Source organism: Podarcis bocagei (genome assembly GCF_964188305.1).
Source record: "Podarcis bocagei genome assembly, chromosome: 11".
Classification (NCBI taxonomy): domain Eukaryota; kingdom Metazoa; phylum Chordata; class Lepidosauria; order Squamata; family Lacertidae; genus Podarcis; species Podarcis bocagei.
The window spans coordinates 40187177-40211441 of NC_138136.1; the positions used below are offsets into that span (position 1 = coordinate 40187177).

At 46.1% G+C, this 24265-nt stretch overlaps 3 protein-coding genes across 7 annotated transcripts in view; 1 reads left to right on the forward strand and 2 right to left on the reverse strand.

The window, feature by feature from the left end:
- IPO11 (importin 11) overlaps nt 1–6985 on the reverse strand; it is a 72368-nt gene extending 65383 nt beyond the window's left edge. The window contains exons 1-2 of the mRNA XM_081213298.1: nt 6826–6985; nt 1981–2124 (exon numbers count right to left, since the gene is read on the reverse strand). Of these exons, the coding sequence (XP_081069424.1) occupies nt 1981–2118 (138 nt within the window). The 5' untranslated portion in view covers nt 2119–2124; nt 6826–6985. The remainder of the gene's footprint in view (nt 1–1980; nt 2125–6825) is intronic.
- Nucleotides 6986–7126: 141 nt separating this feature from the next.
- On the forward strand, nt 7127–17771 carry DIMT1 (DIM1 rRNA methyltransferase and ribosome maturation factor). Its single transcript, XM_081213112.1, has 13 exons — nt 7127–7473; nt 7647–7797; nt 9397–9470; nt 10887–10973; nt 11703–11764; nt 11854–11947; nt 12048–12097; nt 13588–13711; nt 13841–13933; nt 15064–15128; nt 15756–15819; nt 15942–16048; nt 17313–17771. The coding sequence occupies exons 1-13, from the start codon at nt 7339–7341 to the stop codon at nt 17353–17355; spliced, it is 1149 nt and encodes a 382-aa protein (XP_081069238.1). The 5' UTR covers nt 7127–7338; the 3' UTR covers nt 17356–17771.
- Nucleotides 17772–22214: 4443 nt separating this feature from the next.
- KIF2A (kinesin family member 2A) overlaps nt 22215–24265 on the reverse strand; it is a 50182-nt gene continuing 48131 nt past the window's right edge. For 4 of the 5 annotated variants that reach the window (XM_081212812.1, XM_081212809.1, XM_081212810.1 and 1 more), the window contains one exon: nt 23288–23932. In XM_081212812.1, coding sequence (XP_081068938.1) covers nt 23847–23932 — 86 coding nt within the window. In that variant the 3' untranslated portion in view covers nt 23288–23846. Of the gene's footprint in view, nt 22757–23287; nt 23933–24265 lie in introns of those variants that run through there. The other variant, XR_014012862.1, reaches the window with a different exon arrangement.

Genomic DNA, 24265 nt, shown 5'->3' on the forward strand with positions numbered 1-24265 from the left:
GTAGCCTTGGGGCTGCTCTTAATTAGAAGAGGTAGAAAGACATTCAAATTTTAAGGTTTGAGGGCAAATTCAGCTTTGTTAATTGGAAACAAATAAATTCCCTTATTTGCTGGAAAGGACTTAGGTCAGATGTAAACTAGAAAAGCAAGTGTGCTTCCTTCCTCGCCTTCGGTTTTTGCAACTGTATGTTTCTGTTTCACACAAGGAGTATCTAAATATACAGGAAAGACTGGTCATGTTTGCACATAATGCTAAGACAGGATCGGCCAACCTAGTGCCCTCCAGCAGTTTTGGACTACAACTCCCATCAGCCCCAGCCAGGACACCCGTGTTAGCTGAGGCTGATGGAAGTTGTAGTCCAAAACAGCTGGAGGGCACCAGGTAGGCGAAGGCTGTGCAAGCAGCCAAATACTTCTCCTTCCCTCCTCCTTTCCAAAAGAGCTGAACTCAGCATTATGTCTGAACCTGAGACCACAGTTTGCTTTGGCAAACAAGCTCCAACCGCAAGCCAACTTGAAGCCATGGCCTTGACACTAGCTTAGCAATAACGATGTGTCAGGGCAAAACAAGCCAGGAGCCTATGTTTTGATGCAGTGCTAAGATACCCTCTGCATGGTCTGTGGACCCACTTGCAGAACAGAGGAGTGAAGCTGGAAAGCTCAGACTTTGTGCACTAGCCCACACAGCGTTGTCTAATAAACCATGAGTTATGGTTTAGTTTTACATGCAAGCGGAGCCACTGCGCCACTTGCTATTAATGCTGATTTCAATCAACACCGCATCTGCTGACGAATGAACTTCTGAAGCCCACCGTTCTATTTCAGGTCTGGCTGGACATGCTCACTGCTGATCCCTAGATGAGGCAGGCGTATTCTGAATTTCAAGGGGCGTAAAAGAAAGATACTGTTTTCAGACTTAATATTATCCCCCCTTTGATATCTCTGTCAGTGAATGAGTGAGGTCCAAGCATCGTATATAGATATAATAGACATATGTAGAAATAATGCCGATATGTACTGAGCCACAATTCTATGCACACTTGCCCGGCAGTAAGCCCCACTGAAGACACTGGAACTTGCTTATGTGTAAACATGTGCAGAATTGCACTGCTACCCACTCTCTTGTTCCTTAGCTTCAAGGCCCATGTAAGTCTTATCAAGGAATCATAGCATCGTAACAGCTGGAAGGGACCCAAGGATCATCCAGTCCAACCCTCTGAATTGCAGGAATCTCAGCTAAAGCACCAATGACAGATAGCCATCCAGCCTCTGCTTAAAAACCTCCAAGAAAGAAGAGTCCACAACCTCTCAAGGTAGTCTGTTTCACTGCCCAACAGCTCTAACTGTCAGAAAGTTTTTCCATATGTTTAGTTGGAATCTCCTTTCTTGTAACTTGAAGCCATTGGTTCGGGTCCTACCCTCCAGAGCAGGCGAAAATAAGCTTGTTCCCTATTCCATGTGACAGCCCTTAAGATATCTGGAGATGGCTATCATATCTCCTCTCGGTCTCCTCTTTTCCAGGCTAAACATACCCAGCCTTGAAGACGAGGAAGAAGGGATGGTGCCATATTGAGTGGAGAGGTAAAGGAAAGAGAAGTACCGAGCCCCCTTGCCTGTGACTGTGTCAGCCTCAAACCTTACAATAGGTTAGGGAGTTTCCCATCACCCACTTCCTATCCAGTCCACAAATGGCAGGCAGGAGTGGACTGCAGGTATCCTATAAATCTACAAAAACAAATAATTAAATTCTGCATCTCAGTTGGTGGACCTTGAGGTTCTAGTAAAAAGACAAAATAGCTTCCATAACCCCTAATGTCTACCTTCCTCAATGCTAAAACTGCTGAAAATTTATTAACTGCTACAAGAAACAGCCCCTTTGCCTTTAAAAAAAATACATTGGGATGAGCAATATATATCTTGACCAAGAAAGAAGTCAGAGGAGTGAAGGGGGAAAAGGAAGCAATAATGACTTAAGACTTACCAACAATACTGAATAGAACCCTGGTTGTGTCTCCCACTGTTTCAGTTGTTCTTCGGCTGGTTTCAGCACAACTGTATCTTGACTGGTGGCTTGGGTCAAGACCTGAAGAACAATGCTACTGGCACTATTGAGATCCATGAAAATCTGTCAAAGATATTTCAAGAGAAACCCACTGGCATAAGTATATACACTATTTAACTATTCTATATTGCAGCATTCAAAATTCGCCAGGCACAATTTGCACCTGACTATTGACTACTTGCAACCAAGTGAAGCTGCCTTGGCACCAGGATAGTGCCTGACGTCTCCACCCTCTGGAGGTGAATGCCTGGGGATCCCTGGATCTTGACTGTTTTCACACACTAGCAACACATCCTGTAGAATTCTATCCGTGATATCTTATCAACACAATTAGAATAAATTTCAGGAACCAAAAAGTCATACTGAAAAATACAATTTTCAAGTTGTCTTGCCCAAAAATGGCAACTAGATATTCCTGTTTGGTGACTAACCCTAGTTTAAGGAGCTATTTGCTGCCTAGCTTATATATCTGAGTTTCTATATGGCAACTTCACCTGTTACTGTATTTGGAAATTTAAGTATTCACTGAACCCAAGATTTTAAATCAATATTTAATTGAACCACTATATATCATATGAAGACTGAGAATATAGAGTGAAAGCCAACATTAGACATGCTTACTGTAGACTTGTTGAAATCCATGGATACATGTATGATACTGCTTTAAATGTAAGGTACAGATGGGGCATTGGTTTAATTCCACAAAGACAAATAATATGTGCAATTTTTTAGAACTGGAGTCACACATATTAAAGAGAAAATAAGCAAACGATTCAAGTTTCCCTCGCAGCAAGAAGCCTCTGAAACACTGAAACATCCTGCACCACTTACGGTAACACTTCTCTGCCATTCCATGAAATGTTCAAGGTGGCTAACAAATATGAAAAGCATTTACAAATACCAATAATTTTTTTAAAAAATGCTCTTCTCCAAAGCACAATACACAGAGCAAAAACTGAATCAGAAGCAGCTGTCTCAACTCCAAAAACAACAAACAGAAATCTTACCCATTTATACAATTACAATATCAAATGATTTCCCTGTTCCATTTTCTTAAGGAAACTACAAAGGTACCTCTAGTTACGTACTTAACTCATTCCAGAGGTCCGTTCTTAACCTGAAACTGTTCTTAACCTGAAGCACCACTTTAGCTAATGGGGCCTCCCACTGCCACTGCGCGATTTTTGTTCTCATCCTGAAGCAAAGTTCTTAACCCGAGGTACTATTTCTGGGTTAGCGGAGTCTGTAACCTGAAGTGTCTGTAACCTGAAGTGTCTGTAACCTGAAGCGTATGTAACCCGAGGTACAACTGTAGTTCCATTTATAATTTCTCAGCTCCCAATCTGCTCTCAAAATGTTCTACGTTTCAATGAAAGCCTGAACTGTAGAACTTCAGCATTAAACACACAGAAGGAGGCATTTTCCAGGCATATTTGCATTCTTTTAGGCATCTGTTTCAGCGTGCACAAAAAAGCAATTCTGCTGAACAGATAATTGTAATTAATTATTTTTCACAGAACATAAATTTGTTCTCAAAAGCCTTCCCCTTTTTAAATGTGAATTACAGTGACCCAACTATCTGATTAAAAATAAACAGAAATAACAGAACCTCAATGTTTCATTAGCAAGATTGCAAAAAATACAACTTTGTCAAATTTAGAAGGGGAAACAATTTTAGCATAATTAAAAGTAAACTGGGAAGCAAACAAAACTGTTCTACTAGGCTCACAATGTATACAAAAGGTAAACATTTACAGAGAACTATTCAAAAAAGTTATGCAAGTTTTCTTATTTATACCTCTATACTGCTGAAGCAAGTACTACCTGAGTTCAATGAGGTATATTCTCAGGTGACTATGAACACATTTGCAGTTGTGTGTCCTGATCTGCAGGCCCAAAGTAGCTTGGTGCAGGGATACAAAAGGATGTAAAAAAATGCCAGAATGGCCAGTTCTAGTGCTTTATTAAAGAAAGGTGTAAACTTACACAACACAGCCTGCAGAGCCCTGCTGTCCTTACAGACTCAGGGCTGAGGCAGAAGCAGCAAGCTTTGTCCTTGAGGTGTTAATATGTTAAGCTTATACACAAAGCAATGGAGTGGGGGCAGGGAATGAAGTATAATATTTGCATTAGCAGCACCAAAGTAACCTCCCCGGGGTGCAAGCCTGGGCAGTGTAGATGGAGGTCCTGGGCTGCCCAGATGACGAGATCCCCCTCTTGGTCTCACCCCTGCTCAAGCTGCACATAAAAAGCATTTGGGTTCCTGAAATTCATTCTGATTGTGCCGATAAAATATAATAGATAGAATTCTACAGGATACGGTAAAAGTGTGTGAAAGCAGTCATGATCCAATGCATTCATCCCCAGATGGTGGAGATGTCGGGCATCATCCTGGCATGCAGGCATCTTCACTTGATTGCAAGTGGTCGATAGCCAGGTGCCAAATGCGCCTAGCACCTGGCTAATTTCAAACACAACTCTTTTCCACATACATATCTGAGTTCTCAATCATGCTATTATATTGCAATTCTGCACACCATGTCTCTAGTGTTAGAGTCATCATGTCTTCTGAAAAGTACAGTTCCAGAGAGTTCAATGAGACTCACTCCCAGTTAAGTGGGGATAGGATTGCAGCTTAAGTGATCTGGGGTATAGTCTTAACACCTAGTTACATGGAAGAAAGCTCCACTAATTTCAATAGGACCTACTTCTGAGTAGACATAATTAGGATTGCACTGTGAATAAGGACTTGCTCATAGAGAAATAAAAATGCAGCACTGACAAAATTTACCACCATAGTGTGTCCTCAATATAAAGTTGAAATATAACTATAACAGAAAACAATAACAATTCAGTGCTCAGGCAAAGCAAATCTTCAGAAATGAGCAGCTGAATGGGAAAACAGAGAACTTACAGGAGAAGGAGCCCTTGGAGTATACTTGGTTGTCAAAAAAACTAGCCAGTTTTTAAATTGCAAAAAAAGAAAAATGTTTTTAAAAAGACCAAATTCCCAGTTCTGTAAATAATTCTGAATTGCATCTATAATCCTATTAATGCTTTACACTCAGGTAGAAGCATAACTGGCCCTATAAAATGTTTGAAAACATTTGTTTGCTTGTTGGTTAATGTTTAATGAACAATTCACTGAGATGCGTATTTTAGGATTTAAGGAAAGAGCACATGAATAAAAGGCAAATGCTAGTAATAAAAATACTACCCAAAAGCATCATTTATATAAGGTCAAGAGAAAAATGTTTAACAATTCTACCCACTGAAAATGCAATAGGCTCTGCTTCCCCAGTGATAGTTATTCTTCTGCAGCCCAGTCTATTCCAGAAACAATCCCATGCACATAAGCCTGTGTGACCCAGTGAACAGTATTGTCACTGGACATGTCCCCTTAATTTGGAAAGGTCATGATTTCAAAGAGAAGGTGCTACTACAAAAAAAAATCAGTCCCTCCCCTTCATTGCCCAGAAACTGAACTCTGCAGGTTCTTGGGAGAAGGACCATAGCTCAGTGGTAGGGCATAAGTCTTGCACGCAGAAGGTACCAGGTTCAATCTCTGCTGACTCCAGGTACATAAAAAGCTGGTTTATACACAGTCAGGCTACTGGTCCATCTGGCTCAGCAATGAATGGCAACAGCTCTCCAGGGCGAGAGATACTGGGGACTGAATCTGGGACCTTCTGCATGCAAAGCAGATGCTCTGCTACTGAACTATGGCTTCCCTGTTGCCTCCCAAAGGTCCTGCATGAAACACTGGAGAACCTCTGCCAGTCAAAGTAGACAATGCTGAGCTAGGAGGAACTCCCCTATGAGGAAAAGCTACAATGCTTTAGAGAAAAGATGAGAAGTGACACCACAGAAGTTTATAAAATTATGCATGGCATGGAGGAAGTGGATAGAGAAAAGATTTTCTCTCTCTCTCTCATAACATGGGAACTTGTGGACATCCATTGAAGCTGAACGTTGGATAGATTACAGAAAGCACTTCTTCAAGCAGTGTATAGTTACACGGCAGAACTCTCTCCCACAGGAGGCCGTGGGATGGCTTAAAAAAATAAATAGACAAATGCATGGAGTATAAGGCTAGCAGTGCCTCCACCATCAATTCCAGAATAGCGGTTGCTGGAAATCGCAGGAGGGGGGTGGAAGCTGCTCTTGTGAGCTCTGGTTCTATTTGCGGGTTTCCCACAGGCATCTGGTCGGCCACTGTGAGAACAGGATGCCGGACTGGATGGACAGATGGCCAGATCCAACAGGCTCTTCGAACCTTTTTGCGGACCAACAGTGCAAGGGAGCTCTCAGCATTCACCAGACGACTTTAGGGCAGCAGGTCGACACGGAAGAAGCTCCTACCTGAGGACAGGTGCGACGGCCGTGTCCTCTTCTGCCACACTTGGCAGCCCTGCCTCACGGTCGTGACTCCCACCCTGATTTCTCCCCGCAGGTTGAGCGGCACAGGCAGCCCAATGTGTCCAGCCCAGACACAAGCCCCGCTTCCCCACTCTAGATCCTGAATGCGACCAAGTGCTCTGGACTCCCGAGCAGGGTGGGAAAGAGGACTCGCATCTGGTAGGCTCCGGGCTCCTCGCCTGCTCGAGGGATGGCATTGCAGGCAAGCTGCCGGCCGTCGCCATCGCCGCCCCCTCATGCGAGTGGACCTGCCCGGAGTGGTGGGCCGGGGGAGGCTCGCTCTCTGTGGGGATGTGGCCCGCACGCGCGGCCCCGCTTCCTCATGCCCAGGGCTGAGCTCCTTACCCGCGATCTCGGTCTCGCGCACGCGGATCCCACTTATTCCGAAGCTCGCGCCACTAGCCGGGGCTCTCACACCGTGCCAGGGCGAGGCGGCGCGGCCCACTGACGTCATCGTGGCTCGCCGCCGCCCTCGACTTCCCTGTTCCCTCCCCTCCCTCGGGTCGCCGTGGTTACCGAGGACTGCAAGCTGCTCGGGCGAGCGTGGGGCATTAAGTAGGAGAAGGAAAATTAAAATTAAAACTCGCCTGAAGGTCTATTCGAAACGGTAATTTAAGACAAGTGAATGCGTCCCTCTTTACCTTTTATATCTTTGGGAGAGAACTATACGGCGCTCGCATTTTATGGGGCGTTCTTCAGGCTGTGTGTCATCATCATCCCTAGTAGCTTTGGCCAGCACCCCGACTTTCAGACGGGCAACCTGTTCGCCTGCTGCAGCAAAACCAGCCCGAAGTCTTGCGGCACCTTAAAGATCAACAACTTTCCATTTACTGTCGTCCACTTCCTGCACCAAGTGTGATGATCCTAACGTGCGCGTCACAGTCCCCTCCCCAGCCACGTGTAGTGAAGAGGTGGGCCGAGCTTTCAGCCACAATAAACGTGCTGCGTTTTTCGAGGTGCCACAAAGCTCTGCCACTGATTCTCCAGCACCAGGTGCCGTCTCAAGAAGGCGCCTAGGACCAATTTCTCGACCCACTTCCCACGGTCTATCATTTGCCTTATCTCTATGGGAGAGTCTTGATCGCGGGGCTTTTCGGGAAATGTAGTCGCCAGAAAGGCTTGGCTGCGTTCAGCCACTGAGTAGATAAAACTACTTGTCCCAGCAGGCAGTGCGCGTGACGGCTTCCTCCCCGGAACTCTCCGCGACAGCGAGGAAAGCAACGTGGGCTGGTGCGGGTCTGGCCGTGATACTGATCATGCCGAAGGTAAAGAAGCAGCCGCGCTCGAGGCAGCAGCGCCCAGAAGGAAAAGCGCCAGGTGAGAGGAGGAAAGACTCCAGCGGACGGAGACGGGAACTGACTTTTCCCAGGTTCCTTTCCTGACTCCTGATCTTGCCACAGGGAGCAGGCGGTGTGGTGTAGTGGTTAGAGTGCCGCCGGACCGGGGTTCGGTTCCCTGCTGAGCCATCAAAGTCACCGGGGTGACGCTGGCCCAGGGTCCGCCGTCTCCCAGTCTAGCCCGGCCTCGCGAATTTGTTGCATCATTTCAAAAGGTGGCATAAAACGTGTACTAGATAAAAACAGAGTTGTGAGGTAGTGGTTAGAAAGTTGGACATGGGATACGAAGGGAGCCTGTTTTGAATCCTTGCTCAGCTACAAAGTGCGCCGAGTGTCACTGGGTCAGTCGTGATCGCTCAGCCTCACCTACCTCGCAGGATTGTTGTGAAGGTAAAGGGTAGAAGGAGAACTTTGTATGACGTCCTGGAGGCATATAAATGCATGTAAATTGGATAGCCACCTGTACCACCTGTACCAAGCAGGGTAGCTGTGTTGTTGGCTGCTTGTTGTTGTCTTTGTCCATGTTGTCTTTCTTGGCAGGGATACTGGAGTGGCTTGTCGGTTCCTGCTCCAGGTGGATCACGTTTGGTCAAAACTCTCCACTATGACCTGTCCATCTTGGGTGCCCTGCTCGGCATAGTTCATAGCTTCTCTGAGTTATTCAGAGAAGGTGGGGCTACCTTTGAAGGTGACTACAACTAATCCAGAACACAGCAGCCAGACTGGTGACTGGGAGCGGCCGCCAAGACCATATAACACCGGTCTTGAAAGACCTACATTGGCTCCCAGTACGTTTCCGAGCACAATTCAAAGTGTTGGTGCTGACCTTTAAAGCCCTAAACGGCCTCGGTCCAGTATACCTGAAGGAGCGTCTCCACCCCCATCATTCTACCCATACACTGAGGTCTAGCACCGAGGGCCTTCTGGCAGTTCCCTCACTGCGAAAAGCCAAGTTACAGGGAACCAGGCAGAGGGCCTTCTCGGTAGTGGCGCCCTCCCTGTGGAACGCCCTCCCACCAGATGTCAAAGAGAACAACTACCAGACTTTTAGAAGACATCTGAAGGTAGCCCTGTTTAGGGAAGCTTTTAATGTTTGATGTATCACAATATTTTAATATTCTTTTGGAAGCCGCCCAGAGTGTCTGGGGAAGCCCAGCCAGATGGGCTGGGTATAAATAATAAATTATTATTACTATTCAAGCCCCTTCACCACGGCCAGGAAGTGATCCATGTTGGCTGCTTAGGCAGGAGCAAAACACCAGTTAGCTTAGTTGTTTAGAGCTTGGTGTTTATAACGCCAAGGTCCCAGGCTTTATTAGCCACCTGTATATTCCTGCATTGCAGCGGTTCATACTAGATGACCCTTGCGGCTCCCTTGCAACTCTGATTCCAGTTCTAAGATTCAACAGCTGGTCCTTCATGCACTCTTAAATTACAGATGGGAAGAGGTAGTGGATGTTTGACTTATGCTTTATAATAAAGTTGAAGACTATTAAATGCTGCAGTTCATTAACAAATGTAAACAGCACTGTGATTAACTTTTCTTTTTGTTTGTCTACTATTTTGTCTTTACTAATAGGTATCAGGTTCAACACTGGACTCGGTCAACATATTTTGAAAAATCCCCTCATTGTTAACAGCATTATAGAAAAGGTAGGTAATAAGCATTTTTGATATAAGGAGAAGTGTTTAAAGGTGAATGGCTAAGGCTGCAGTCCTATGCCCACTTACCTTTGAGTAAACCTCAATAGCTTACTCCTAAGTAGACATGTATATGACTACACTGTGAAACACTATCGCTTGATTTCTAGAAATGAAGAACAATATTGAGAAGAACAATTAGACAGCATCCGTATGAAAATAATGAAGTATACCTTTAAGTTTAACAACATTGGCGGTATTCAGCTAAGTTTTACTTGGAGCTTAGCCTCTGAAATTAATGAATATGACTAAGTTAAGTTCATTAATTTCAATACTTCTTCGCTGAATAAAACTCAGTTGAATGCCACTCATTTAGTGTAAAATGGTTTAAAATGATTTGTGTGTCTGTGCCCCAAATAATAAGTGAAACAGCTTGCAGCCTTACTATTCAGAGGCTCAGGGGAAGGCTTGGTCAGATCCTGAGAGCTCTGTGTAGGTCTCGAGTTCGGTATTTATGAACAGGTGGTGTCCTCAAAAGCACCATCTGATTCAAAAAGGCAGCCCTGTTCAGGGAAGTTTTTAATGTGTGATATTTTAGTGTATTTTTGGTTTCTATGGAAGCCGCCCAGAGTGGCTGGGGAAGCCCAGCCAGATGGGCGGGGTACAAATAATTAATAATAATAATAATAATAATAATAATAATAATAATAATAAAAAAGCACCTTGCTAAATGATGAGAACCTAATAAGGGTGGGAGAGTGGCTTAGATGGGATTGCTCTAAGGGTGGCTGCTTGTCTTCTCAACATGTTTGGTTGAAGACCTCGCTCTAGGCCTTCCTACAAAAAGGCCAAGACAACTGACACCTTCAACTTCTTTCCTCCATGCCTATCATACAAAAGACTGTGGATGGGAAGCCAGAATGGTCGAGGTTGTCATTGAACCTCAATATTCTTCAGGTGTCGCCTCTCACGAGCCAGGCATGTAGTTGTGGCCATTCCAGATCAGCATGAAGGTCTGTGGCTGACGTGACAACTAGGTCTGCGCACCAGGCTCTTCAACACCAGGTGGAAGCCAAGATGATGACTTCCCTTCTCATCGTCCTGATCCTCCTACAGACTACTGGATAAGAGCTACTTTAATGTTCCATCTGATATTGGCCTAGCTACCGTATCCTTCTGGTTACGTAAACCTCAGGTTGCGAACACAGCAAATCCGGAAGTGTATACTTCCGGGTTTTGCCGTGTGCACATTCGCAGAAGCGCTCAATCGCGCTGCGTGTGTGCGCAGAAGTGTGCCTCCAGTTACCAAGTTTACGGGATGTGGCCGGGCCTCCGGAACGGATCCTGTTCATAACTGGAGGTACTACTGTACTTGCTGCTTTTCTAAAACCAGTTTTTCATGTAATTTCCAATGTTACTTACTTTCAGGCTTCCTTGTACCCTACTGATGTTGTTCTAGAAGTTGGTCCTGGCACTGGAAACATGACAGTAAAAATGTTAGAAAAAGTGAAAAAGGTAAAGAACTTCCAAGTAATAAAGATGTTCTTCTCTTTTTATTCACATTTGGCTACTGGGGGAGTTGGGAAGAGAACTGCACTATAGAGAGAACTCTTAGATCCTATGCTTGAGTTTGCTTTCCCCTTTTTCCTCATCTGTCAGGTATTTTTGTGAGCCTGATGGTGACGATGGTTTTAGAATTTATTTTTGTAAGCCACTTAGAGAAGCTTTTGGCTAAAGCACAGAGTATAAATGTTGTAACTGTGCAATGTGTGAAGAACTTCCTCTTGTCTGTTCTGAATCTTCTACCATTCTCCTTCATTCTACTAAACTAATGGTCTAGGTGCTGGATTGGTGATAAAAATGTGTATCTTTTTGGCCAAACTGTGTCTTGTATTTCTTTATCCCCCTCTTTACAGATATGTTGCTGAATTTTGTTTGAATTGTTCACTGAAATTGTCTTGGTTATAAATTTTCTTTATAGTCTTATTATAACATTTTCATCGGCAGATTTATAGAGTTTTGTTATCTGCTGAAATCAGTAGATTTGTTTTTTTCTATGATGCTGTTAGCCACTTTGGGCTTCATTTCAGAGGGGAAATCAGGTAAAATAAATGAAATGAAAATGCTTCTATAAAACACTTGGTTCTTATGTGGCTCACGTTCCATCATGATTCTACATAGGTACAAAATCCTACAATGTGTATGGATCATATACGCAGTGATTTGTATATGATTCTTTTTCAGGTTATTGCTTGTGAATTGGACGTAAAGCTTGCTGGTGAACTTCAGAAGAGAGTCCAGGGCACGTAAGTGCAAAAAGCGGTGGAATGACACTGTTTTTTGCCTAGAACCTGTCTTGGAAATGTATTAATGGAATAATTTTGTTTTGTCCCAGGCCTCTGGCTAACAAACTTGAAATAAAGATTGGAGATGTGTTGAAAAGTGACCTGCCCTTCTTTGATGCTTGTGTAGCTAACTTGCCTTATCAAGTAAGGGCAAAACCAACCGATTTGGGGAAAGGGCCAATATAATTTATGGCTTGCAGTAATAAACCTACCATGAAATTAACACTTTTCCCCTTGTTTTCAGATTTCCTCCCCCTTTGTTTTTAAGCTACTGCTGCACCGGCCTTTCTTCAGGTACAACTATATTGTATCTAATAGATTTTAGGTGCTTTTACATGTAATTACTGTATTGGCTTGAATATAAGCCACACCTGTAAATAAGCTGCACCTTTAAAATTCGGGGCGGGGGGGAGGGGAGAGACAATACCCGAATATAAGCTACTCCCTTAAAACTGGGTTACAGGCTGAAAATCACTGCGGTTGGTAGAATTGTAACTCGGAGCCAATTTAAGCCTTTGATCTTGCAAGCCCGCAAAAGTTACTGTACAATTGCTAAAATCGCAAATCACTATTCAATTGCTGAAATTCCGCATGCACTCACACCCATAAATGACAAATGAACAGTCTCAAGCTTGCAAATCGGCAATAAAAAATTTTTTGTTCTGTTTTACCGTATGTCTGTTTCAGCAGCAATATCATAAAAGCCCATTTCTGTAAGGTCGCAAATTTAAGCCACACTTTAACTTTTCACGGTCAGAATTTGGGGGGAAAAGTGATGCTTATATTCAGGCCAATATGGTAACTATGGAGAATGACTTGTATCCTGTGGTGTGTCTGCACTAGGCAGAGCAAATTTTGACTAACACAACAGGACTTCACCTTCCTCTCTGCAGACCCCACCTCAAAAGTTGTTGGTTGGGGGGGTCGGGGAGTGCAGGAAATGAAGAGGAAGGGAAAGTCCTGTTAAGCAAGAAGGAGTCTACTCATGCATTGTTGGTTTCAACCCAGTGCATTGGTATTAGCAACCAACTGATCTAGAAAACAAATGATGAGCAATTTGTCAAGCTAGAATGCTAAAAACACTTTCATCTTTTACATTCGGAGTTATGATTAGTATGTCTAAGATGCAAGGAAGGTGTCTATGTGGATCGTGCACAAATAGCTGTTTGTTCTTGAAATCGAAACAGCTAAGCATTGTCACTTGACATCTCCCCAAGGAGTCTGACATTTGGAGACTGAAGGTGGTTGTCCTATTTTTGCCCTTCCATCCCATTTCCCAAGTTGAGTTTTCATTAGATTTCACCTGCAAATCTTTATATGCATTGCAGTTCTCTCAAACAGTACTATTTGGGGGTGGGGACTAAAAACAATGATTGACAGAAAAAGATACATGTTTCTCCAATACAGGGTGGGGGGGGTATAGATATTGACACAAAGTTTCTAGTTTTATCAGTAATTAACAGATATAAATCTGATGGAAGCAATTAATAAATACCTGGTGTGCCAGTCAAATGAATCTCCATTGTCATTGAGATGTCAGGTATTTGTTTGTTGCTATTATATTGTCATCAGCTTCCTTAAACATAGCAAGGAGGCAGTAAATGAATAAAGGAAATGGTTTTAAATCAGGGTTTAATCAGAGCTTCTGTTACATTCGCTGTTGTCTGTATCCTCTTAATAGTCATAATTGTACGTAGGCTATTGATGAACAAGTGTTGGCTAAGTTGTTGGCCTTCCTTAAAGGCTGTATGGCTCAATGCTTGCAACTCATTTTTAACTTCCAGGTGCGCAGTCCTCATGTTTCAAAGAGAATTTGCTCTTCGCTTGGTCGCAAAGCCAGGCTCTCCCTTATATTGCAGACTCTCTGTTAATACTCAGCTATTAGCTCGCGTCGATCATCTGATGAAGGTAAGGAAAATAAGCAATGGCAAAACTGGGTTTGTGGATCAAAGGCTAGGGTGGGCAAGCAAGCTTTTAAGAGGCTGAAAATTATTATTATTATTTTCCCTGAGAGCTAACTTTTATAATGATTAACAGGTAGGGAAAAATAATTTTAAACCGCCACCCAAAGTTGAATCCAGTGTTGTGAGAATAGAGCCAAGGAACCCTCCACCGCCAATCAATTTTCAGGTGAGACGCATCAATATTAATATAATATGCATGAAAACATCTTTCGTAGTTAATGTGTAAAGGTCCTCAATGTATTGTTTTGAATATTCTCCTCAAGATAGTATCTAAACAACAGTTGAGCAACCATTGTTGTGAAGGTTGCCTAGCGTTTTACACCAGGGATGGGGCATCTGCGACCCTCCAGATGTTTTTGGATTCCAGCTCCCTGCAGCCCTGCCCTACTTGGCCAGTGGTCAAGGATCATGGAAGTTAGAGTTCAATAGCAACCAGAGGGTCATAGGCTCCCCATCCCTGCTTCGCACCTTGTTAACATCAGTTACTAATAAGAAAGCAAGATGATGAGGTGGAAACTTCAGAGTGCACCTGAGCCTTCTTCGGAGCATTATTTTGTGATTTGGAATGGTGTTGGCAAAACAAAGCTTAGCCTTTAGAGAGGAAAGAGGAGGGCTAATCTCTTCCTTGTGGTAAAATGGCAGCTTTCATTAGCTTGAATGAAAAGCCCTAACGGTGCTAAGCTTTGATGCCAAGGCTTCATAGTTTCCACTGAGGCTAAAGCAGAGTGGTACCTTGAAAACCAGAGTCCTCGTCAGCCTCTGTTCTACCTGTTGCGATATGTAAGTCTTTAAATATTGAGTATCCACGTAGAGACCTGTCAAAGTGTGCCTTGATTATACTGCATTTGAAAGCACATTCCTTGTGACTTGGGAGAAATTTGTAAAACCTGAATGGGGCTTTTCATAGTGGCTTCTCTCACGGGGTTAAACACATTTTGAATACCGCCATATCCTACTAGCAGGTAAATGGATGGGCAGCCTGTTGCTTGGACTACACCGCTCCTCATCCCTGACGGTTGGCCATGTTGGCTGGTGCTGAGGGGATTTGAAGCCCAACAACTTCTGATAGGCCACAGGTTCTCTGTCCTTGATGCAGAATTTTGAAAACAGGCAGACACACAGCTAATCTGCAGATTGAAGAAGGAAAATGAAGAGGCGAGATTGGGGTACTTGAGAGATGTATGGGAACCCAAACATAATGAAATGGGCAATGGGGAGGCGTGGTGGGTAGCAGGAGCTCTGTAAACTCCTCTGAAAAGGCTGCTTAAACAAAGTGTATTTTTAATTTTTATTTAGGAGTGGGATGGTCTACTAAGGATAGTCTTTGTCAGGAAAAACAAGACACTCGCTGCAGTTTTTAAGTAAGTTACCTCATATTGGAGGAAATGTTTGGTGTGCTGCAAGGCAGTCTCTTTCTTCCTGCAAGAGTCAACCGTTTCTCCTTGGCTGACTTGTTAATCATGCTCACCATTGTGGACTGAGACTGGGTGGGGTGTTATTCTTCTGGACCTTGGAAGAAGTGTGTGTGTTTCATGGACAATAGGAAGCACTAGGCCCGGTGACTCGATTGCTAAGAATTGTCCTGTCACTCCATCTTTCATTAACTAAGAGCAGAGAATGGAGGGAGAAGGTGGTGGACCTAGCTTCTCAGCATTTTCTTCCATCTCAATCATTGTGGAAGAAGGGAGCTTGAGAGCCAAAAGTCACCAAGACAAATTAGAATGCACTCATGGATATATAGACTAGAGCAGAGTTTCCCAAATTTGAGTCTCCAGCTGTTTTTGGACTACAACACCCATCATCTCTAGCTAGCAGGACCAGTGGTCAGAGATGATGGGAATTGTAGTCCAAAACAGCTGGAGACAATCTGGTGCTCTCCAGATGTTTTGGGCTCCAGCTGGAGGAAAATGGATTTGAAAAGGGAATTTTGTATTTGCCCACCCTCATCCCGAAAGATCTATATGTCGTAACTTTCTTCTTCTTCTCAGTTCCAATGCTGTGAAAAAGCTGCTGGAAAAGAATTATCGGATTCACTGTTCACAAAATAACTTGGTAAGCATTTCAAGCATTCTCCACCTCCCCCAAACAAGTTTCATGTAAGCATCAGTGTCTTGCTACTTGTTTGATACGTGCTGTATAAGCAAAATTCTCTGCTTTCTGTTTTGAATTGACAGGAAATTCCAGAAGATTTCAGTATTGGAAGTTTCGTTCAGGGAATCCTAAAAGACTCTGGTTATGCAGAAAAACGTGCGCGAGTCATGGATATTGATGACTTCATCAGGTGAAGCCAAGGGCAATTCTTTCAAGCTTTGGTGCATTGCATGCTCTCCTTTAAACAGAGGCCTCCTATTTCCAAGATGAAAAGAAAAATAAGTGTGGAGGGCAGGGGTGGGAGATTCCCCTTGATACCTTAGATGCTTCTGCACTTTGCCTTCCTTGCAGTGTGTTACCAGTTGGGCAGGCCACTCTTCCTACCACACATGCAATGTCAGAGGAAGTGCGCTTGAGACCGGTCCACACACATGAATGACCCCAATGTGTAAATTGTACATCCTGGGGGTCGGGAAGGGAGCTTTTACGATTGTGCCTACTACTCTGCCACACTAGCTGCAAACGAGGGAGGCTGTTATTTTCCAAGCCCAGATGAGGGTAGCCAGCGGGTCTCCAACCCTTGGGGAGTTAGGACAGGCTCTGGCAGATTGAGTGGGCGAGACCAATAGTGCGTATAACAGTCAGAAAGGTGGTTTCTGCATGTGCTGTAGAGAGTAGTGAGGGGCAGATGGGGTACCTTCGGAGGTTGACAGGTGCCATCTGGGAGAAGGAAAACTCGTAACCATTAACCTCTGCTGCCTTATGGGACATCTTTGAGAGACTAAAAGGCTAAGTACACCCTACACAGATCGTGGGTGGTGACCCTAAGATGGTTGAATGTTGCCTTGTACACCTCCTTCCTGCAGCCAAGCTGGTGCCAAATGTATATTTCTGCTTTCCTTTGGACACATCAGCAAGGCTGAGAGGAGGGGTCTTGTCATCTGGTCCTTTGGACTGATGATTGTAGGAACGGCTGCCATCTTGGCCCAACCATAGAACTGGGCTGCAGTGATTTCAGCGGAGGAAAGGAGGACTAGGTGTTTTCTCCCAGGCTCCAAGCAGAAGCCAGAAATACTGGATGGTTCTTTACTGCTTCTGAAATCTTATACAAGCCCATATCCTAAATCTTGCCAACTGCTCTTAAATGATATCCCTACCTGCTTTTCCAATGCCAACTGGACTCCTTCGGGGGGGGGGGGAGAGCAGGAACTGAATGACTAAACAAACAAAATTGCCACAGATCTTGTTCCGAGGGTAGCAGGAAGTAGGTGCGGTAGTGAAATTGGGAGTTTTAGAGTTATTGGTTCCAAGACTTCAGAAGCAGGAGCACAAAAAGAGGAGAGAACTTTCTCTTGCTTTGGAAATTGGACACACAGGGACCCAGGATCACCTACAAGTGGCACTCTTAATGTCATATAAAATGTCAGTGAGAGATGAATTTTTTTATTTTCCAGTGTTCTGCATGGCTTCAACGCAAAAGGCATCCACTTTTCCTAAAGGGAAGATGGAAGAGACGCTGAGCAGCAATGCTTTTGTAAGGATGAACTGAACTATCTAAAGGTGGTATCAGAATTTCACCTGAGATGATGTGTGCCATGCTCCACATGCACATCCAGCTGTTTAATTACCCCATTGGTGCAAAATGGGTTCTCAAGGACAACGCCAATCGTCACCATGCCTTTGTTCTGCTCTGCTCCTTTTGGAGGTTTTTTTAAGAGAAGTATGTGATGCAGAGTGTAAACTCTCCAGCCATGTTCAGGGTCTCCTGAAATAAACCTTTTATTTTTCTTATTGCATTGCCTAAGCCACAGTGACCACCTGCTCCCAACAAAAAGCACCCCAACCAAGAACAACTGTTATGTTTGATATTACAACCCAGATACTATTCCTTTATTAAAGAATTCATGATCCAAGATGTAAACTAGGTTCTCTTAATTGTCAAACCCACTCCTTAGATTTTGTGTGTGTGTCAAGTTCTGTAGTCATTCTTAGACGGTGCATTGCAATAAACAATGCTTTTTGTATCAGTGTTTTCTACAAACATTCAACATTTACAAGCACCTCAACTCTAAGCCACTGATCTGTGATGTGGTGGGTTGTGCACATTGGCTTCAAGACTCATCTCCATTTTGCTAGTTTCTTACCTGAAGTAGCATAAACTTACAAGTTTAGTAGATGTGTGTATGAGTTACATCAAGAGGTATCCATGCTCTTTCAGATTCCTAATGTGACCCCTGAATATGCAGTTTAGTAAAAGAAGATACAACTCCTTGAGGTTTTGTATATCTGGACCAAGTCAAATGCAGGCAGCTTGTGGAAACCAACAACACAGTGCAACTTGATATTCCATCCATGGTTAAGAAAGAATTATAAATGAACAACCAGTCGGCTTGGTTCTTCCTTGTGGTAAGGAATTTGTGTAGAAACTGCATACAGTGGTACCTCTGGTTACGTACTTAATTCGTTCCGGAGGTCCGTTCTTAACCTGAAACTGTTCTTAACCTGAAGCACCACTTTGGCTAATGGGGCTGCCGGAAGCAAAGTTCTTAACCTGAGGTACTATTTCTGGGTTAGCGGAGTCTGTAACCTGAAGCATATGTAACCCGAGGTACCACTGTATAAGATTATCATGGCACCACCAGCATCTGATAGTCCTCATAGCTGGTCTTACATTTGACTAGTAAAATACCTCATTCCATTCCAATAAGTGATTTCAAGGCAGAATATTCACATGACAAGAGATAACTCCTCCTTTGGAAAGCACATTTACTTCATTAGTTTTCTTTTCAGAGGAACTAATAAGTGTCCTCCTTTCAGATCAAGGAAGACTTCCTTCTTATACAGTGGTACCCCGCAAGACGAATGCCTCGCAAGACGGAAAACCCGCAAGACGAAAGGGTTTTCTGTTTTGGAGGCGCTTCGCAAGACGAATTTCCCTATGGGCTTGCATCGCAAGACGAAAGCCCATAGGGAAATGCTGGCGGTCAGGAGCAAAGACTTTCGCCCACAGCCGGCCTTCAGAAGAGGACCTCTTCTGAAGGCCGGCGGGGGGCAAAAGTCTTTGCTTCCCCCCCCCGCCTGCCTCCCCCCCCCCCGCCTGCCCTGGGCGATCTTAAAATGCTGGCGGGCGGGAGCGAAGCGTTCGCTGCTGACCCCCAGCATTTTAAAATCTCCCCGTGTCCTGGGAAGATTTTAAAATGCTGGGGGTCGGGAGCGAAGCGCTGCAGACCCCCAGCATTTTAAAATCTCCCCGTGTCCTGGGAAGATTTTAAAATGCTGGGGGTCGGGAGCGAAGCGCTGCAGACCCCCAGCATTTTAAAATCTCCCCGTGTCCTGGGAAGATTTTAAAATGCTGGGGGTCGGGAGCGAAGCGCTGCAGACCCCCAGCATTTTAAAATCTCCCCGTGTCCTGGGAAGATTTTAAAATGCTGGGGGTCGGGAGCGAAGCGCTGCAGACCCCCAGCATTTTAAAATCTCCCCGTGTCCTGGGAAGATTTTAAAATGCTGGGGGTCGGGAGCGAAGTGGTGCCGACCCCCAGCATTTTAAAACCTCCCCGGGACACGGGGAGATTTTAAAATGCTGGGGGTCGGCAGCGCTTCGCTCCCGACCCCCAGCATTTTAAAACGCTGTTCCGAAGTGGGGAGTGGGGGCAGGGACACCTGCCCCCGCCGCCCCACTTCGGAAAGCTGTTCCGAAGTGGGGCGGGGGGGCGGGGACACCTGGCCCCGCCGCCCCACTTCGGAAAGCTCTTCCGAAGTGGGGAGGGGGGGCGGGAACACCTGGCCCCACCGCCCCACTTCGGAAAGCTCTTCCGAAGTGGGGAGGGGGGGCGGGAACACCTGGCCCCGCCGCCCCACTTCGGAAAGCTCTTTCGAAGTGGGGAGGGGGGCGGGAACACCTGGCCCCGCCGCCCCACTTCGGAAAGCTGTTCCGAAGTGGGGCGGGGGGGCGGGGACACCTGGCCCCACCGCCCCACTTCGGAAAGCTCTTCCGAAGTGGGGAGGGGGGGCGGGGACACCTGGCCCCGCCGCCCCACTTCGGAAAGCTGTTCCGAAGTGGGGCGGGGGGCGGGGACACCTGGCCCCGCCGCCCCACTTCGGAAAGCTGTTCCGAAGTGGGGAGGGGGGCGGGAACACCTGGCCCCGCCGCCCCACTTCGGAAAGCTCTTCCGAAGTGGGGAGGGGGGGGCGGGAACACCTGGCCCCGCCGGCCCACTTCGGAAAGCTGTTCCGAAGTGGGGCGGGGGGGCGGGGACACCTGGCCCCGCCGGCCCACTTCGGAAAGCTGTTCCGAAGTGGGGCGGGGGGGCGGGGACACCTGGCCCCGCCGGCCCACTTCGGAAAGCTCTTCCGAAGTGGGGAGGGGGGGCGGGGACACCTGGCCCCGCCGCCCCACTTCGGAAAGCTCTTCTGAAGTGGGGAGGGGGGGCGGGGACACCTGGCCCCGCCGCCCCACTTCGGAAAGCTGTTCCGAAGTGGGGCGGGGGGGCGGGGACACCTGGCCCCGCCGCCCCACTTCGGAAAGCTCTTCCGAAGTGGGGAGGGGGGCGGGAACACCTGGCCCCGCCGCCCCACTTCGGAAAGCTGTTCCGAAGTGGGGCGGGGGGGCGGGGACACCTGGCCCCGCCGCCCCACTTCGGAAAGCTCTTCCGAAGTGGGGAGGGGGGGCGGGAACACCTGCCCCCGCCGCCCCACTTCGGAAAGCTGTTCCGAAGTGGGGCGGGGGGGCGGGGACACCTGGCCCCGCCGGCCCACTTCGGAAAGCTGTTCCAAAGTGGGGCGGGGGGGCGGGGACACCTGGCCCCGCCGGCCCACTTCGGAAAGCTGTTCCGAAGTGGGGCGGGGGGGCGGGGACACCTGGCCCCGCCGCCCCACTTCGGAAAGCTCTTCCGAAGTGGGGAGGGGGGGCGGGGACACCTGGCCCCGCCGCCCCACTTCGGAAAGCTCTTCCGAAGTGGGGAGGGGGGGCGGGGACACCTGCCCCCGCCGCCCCACTTCGGAAAGCTGTTCCGAAGTGGGGCGGGGGGGCGGGGACACCTGGCCCCGCCGCCCCACTTCGGAAAGCTCTTCCGAAGTGGGGAGGGGGGGCGGGAACACCTGGCCCCGCCGCCCCACTTCGGAAAGCTCTTCCGAAGTGGGGCGGGGGGGCGGGAACACCTGGCCCCGCCGCCCCACTTCGGAAAGCTCTTCCGAAGTGGGGAGGGGGGGCGGGAACACCTGGCCCCGCCGCCCCACTTCGGAAAGCTCTTCCGAAGTGGGGAGGGGGGGCGGGAACACCTGGCCCCGCCGCCCCACTTCGGAAAGCTCTTCCGAAGTGGGGGGGCGGGAACACCTGGCCCCGCCGCCCCACTTCGGAAAGCTCTTCCGAAGTGGGGAGGGGGGCGGGAACACCTGGCCCCGCCGCCCCACTTCGGAAAGCTCTTCCGAAGTGGGGAGGGGGGGGCGGGAACACCTGGCCCCGCTGCCCCACTTCGGAAAGCTGTTCCGAAGTGGGGCGGGGGGGCGGGGACACCTGCCCCATCCGCCCCACTTCGGAAAGCTGTTCCGAAGTGGGGCGGGGGGCGGGAACACCTTCTGAAGGCGGGCAGGGGGCGAAAGTCTTTGTCCCCCCTGCCTGCCTTCCCAGGGGCTTTTAAATCGCCCCGGACAGCGGAGAAGTCCTCCGCTGTCCGGAGCGATTTTAAAATGCCGCCCGCCAGCATTTTAAGATAGCCCCGCACAGCGGAGAAGTCCTCCGCTGTCCCAGGGTTTTTTAAAATGCTGGGGGTGGGAAGAAAAGCCCTTGTCCCCCCCCCCAGCCTTCAGAAGAGGTCCGGGGACAGGCTGTCCCCGGACCTGGTCTGAAGTCGGTTTCCCTAGGAACGCATTAATTGATTTTCAATGCATTCCTATGGGAAACCGTGCATCGCAAGACGAAAAAACCGCAAGACGAAGAGAATTGCGGAACGAATTAATTTCGTCTTGCGAGGCACCACTGTATATCGCAGATAGGGTCAAGTCAATTGCTCCAGGCAGATCTGCTTTTTTAAGGAGAGATGGGTTAGAGGTAAGAGAAAAGCTTGTGTCTCTTCTAATTATGGTGCCATCTGAAGGCAGCTGAGGAATTGCATCTCTTTTGGGGACACATACTTCCCCACATAGACATGTATTTCCTAGCTTGCATCTTTACAATATGCTGTAAGAGGTAGCGTGTCACCAGTGATATAGCTTGATGTAAGGCAAAGCTGAACAGAATCACAATTTCCTGAAGCAAGGATTTTCCATGAATCTTTTCTAAAATATCCTAACAGTAGGATGCAGCTACAAAAGAAGACATTTTACAAAAAGTTGTATAGAAGTAAAATTCTCATCTCTAATTTATATTTCAGTTAAATTTATTAAACACATTGTGTAAAATCTACATTGCTGTTTCAGTTTTCATGTTTACAGACAGGCGCTTTGTCACCATGATATGACAAGGGGCTACCTTTCTATGGGGATTATGTTGAATACTGAGAAACTCTGGCTCATTTAAGCTCTCTTCTCATTGCTTTCCCTTTATTTCCCTCAGCCACAGCACAGATGGGCTTATGTTCCAGAAACAAACTATGAAACAGTTCCAAGGAATGTCTGTTGTTGATATGGGCACCTGGAATCTATCTTGGGAATAGGGAGAACTCCTAGAGAGGTCTACAATTCATCTGACAAAAAAAAAAATACATATAAAGGGTAATTTTTTTATATCAATTTGCAAAAATAATTGAAGTGCCACCATCTTAAAAAGTGCTGGACACACAGTGCCATTTGTGAAGTTTTCAGGCATCATTGTGGAATTTCTTCAGCATCAGTAAAGTTTTGTGGAGTTTATTGTGCAAATCCTCAAATGGTACAAATTCACCTCACTTTTCAGCTGATGGCACTGTACAAATGGAAAATATGCATTAGCTACTTTCTTTTAAAGCAACAGTACTAACTACCTGCGGACTACAGTTAATGCACATGTAAACTCCCATGCATCAGAAGCCAATTTTAGTAGTACGTGACAGGGTTACTTTGGTATCCTAGTCATTGGATACCTTTCCTACCCATATGCAGAGATTCGATTGCACCTTATTCTGACATCACACTAGCACACATACCGTATATCTGTATTATCCTAAGATACAACTCTCCTTCATAATCAATTACCTTTTATTATACATCCACTAATTTATAGATTTGTTCTTTACAAAGAAAATGATAGAGACTCTTCATGGTAACTGAAATAAATCATGATTCCAGATTTTTACAGGGGGAAATGGAATGGCTTGCCGTCAATCCACACCAACATGTTTTTAATTCCAGGTCAATGATATGGCACATACCGTGAAATGAAGAACTAGTCACGAAAAATGAAAACCCAAACACACATTAAAATGTACACACAATAAAAGTAATTTACATTGACAAATAAGGAATGTCATTTATTAAGGCTGTGCTTTAGAGAGGACGTATAGGGTCAAGTCGCCTTGGTCAAGGCACAAATGGGAAGAGGTGAGCACAGCTGTCTAGAAGAGGAGGTATATACAATCACGGATGAGGTGGGCATGCATGCAAATACAAAACTGCACAGCTGTTCTTTGCAACAAAACTTGACATAAGTGAAACAAAATACTGTGAATTTTCTTTTTACAAGTCCACCATTTTACTTCATTATTTAAAAAAATTGGCAAATATTTCCAAAACAAAATTCACAATTTTGAGTAAGTTAAAACATTTGAAACAAAAAGTGCTTCCCATCTCCAAAACCTGCCTGGTTGTGCTATCTGGTCTAGAAGCATTTTGCAGACATCTTAGGAGTGTTCCACACAACTGAAATGTCAGCCAGGGGAAGAAGAAACGGGGCATTTCCACAGACACTTCAAAAGTTTTCGCTCTTTCAAGTAGTTGACTTCTTAGAGCTTCATTTCCAACCAACAGGGTGGTACAGCAATGAAGGCTCAGGCATCCTTTAGCAGCAGAAGATTGCCTCAAAGGGCACGTGGTCTCTTCGGATTGATCTGTTTACTGGCGTGCTCCTCCTCCTGTAGCGCTGTGCGGAAGGATTTCACTTTATCTTAAAACAAGAAAGGAAAGTCAGTTATCAGCTGAATAATTTTAGCACGATTCCTGTACCCAGACCTTGAGGCATAGTCTCTTTTATTATTGGAAATTGCCTTGAATGTGTCAACGTAGAAAGGCAACATATAAAATTATGTGTAAATAAATAGAACACACAGAGGTGTAATCATGCAACACACAGTACCAATTCCACTTTGGATCAAGTGGAAACTGAGCTTTCCATTCTGACAACTTTGTTTTAAGACAGATACAATCAAAGCAGGACAACTGCACCAAAGAGCTTGGTATGCTCTTTCAGCAGTTCTTCCAATGTCTGGATCAAGATTTA

Excerpts from the sequence above, each read along its gene's own strand:
- DIMT1 (XM_081213112.1), top strand. The coding sequence starts at position 7,339 with ATGATCCTAACGTGCGCGTCACAGTCCCCTCCCCAGCCACGTGTAGTG. Across the intron at positions 7,474-7,646 it reads CACTGATTCTCCAGCACCAG|GCAGTGCGCGTGACGGCTTC; the intron begins GTGCCGTCTCAA and ends TTGTCCCAGCAG. Across the intron at positions 11,765-11,853 it reads CAGAAGAGAGTCCAGGGCAC|GCCTCTGGCTAACAAACTTG; the intron begins GTAAGTGCAAAA and ends GTTTTGTCCCAG.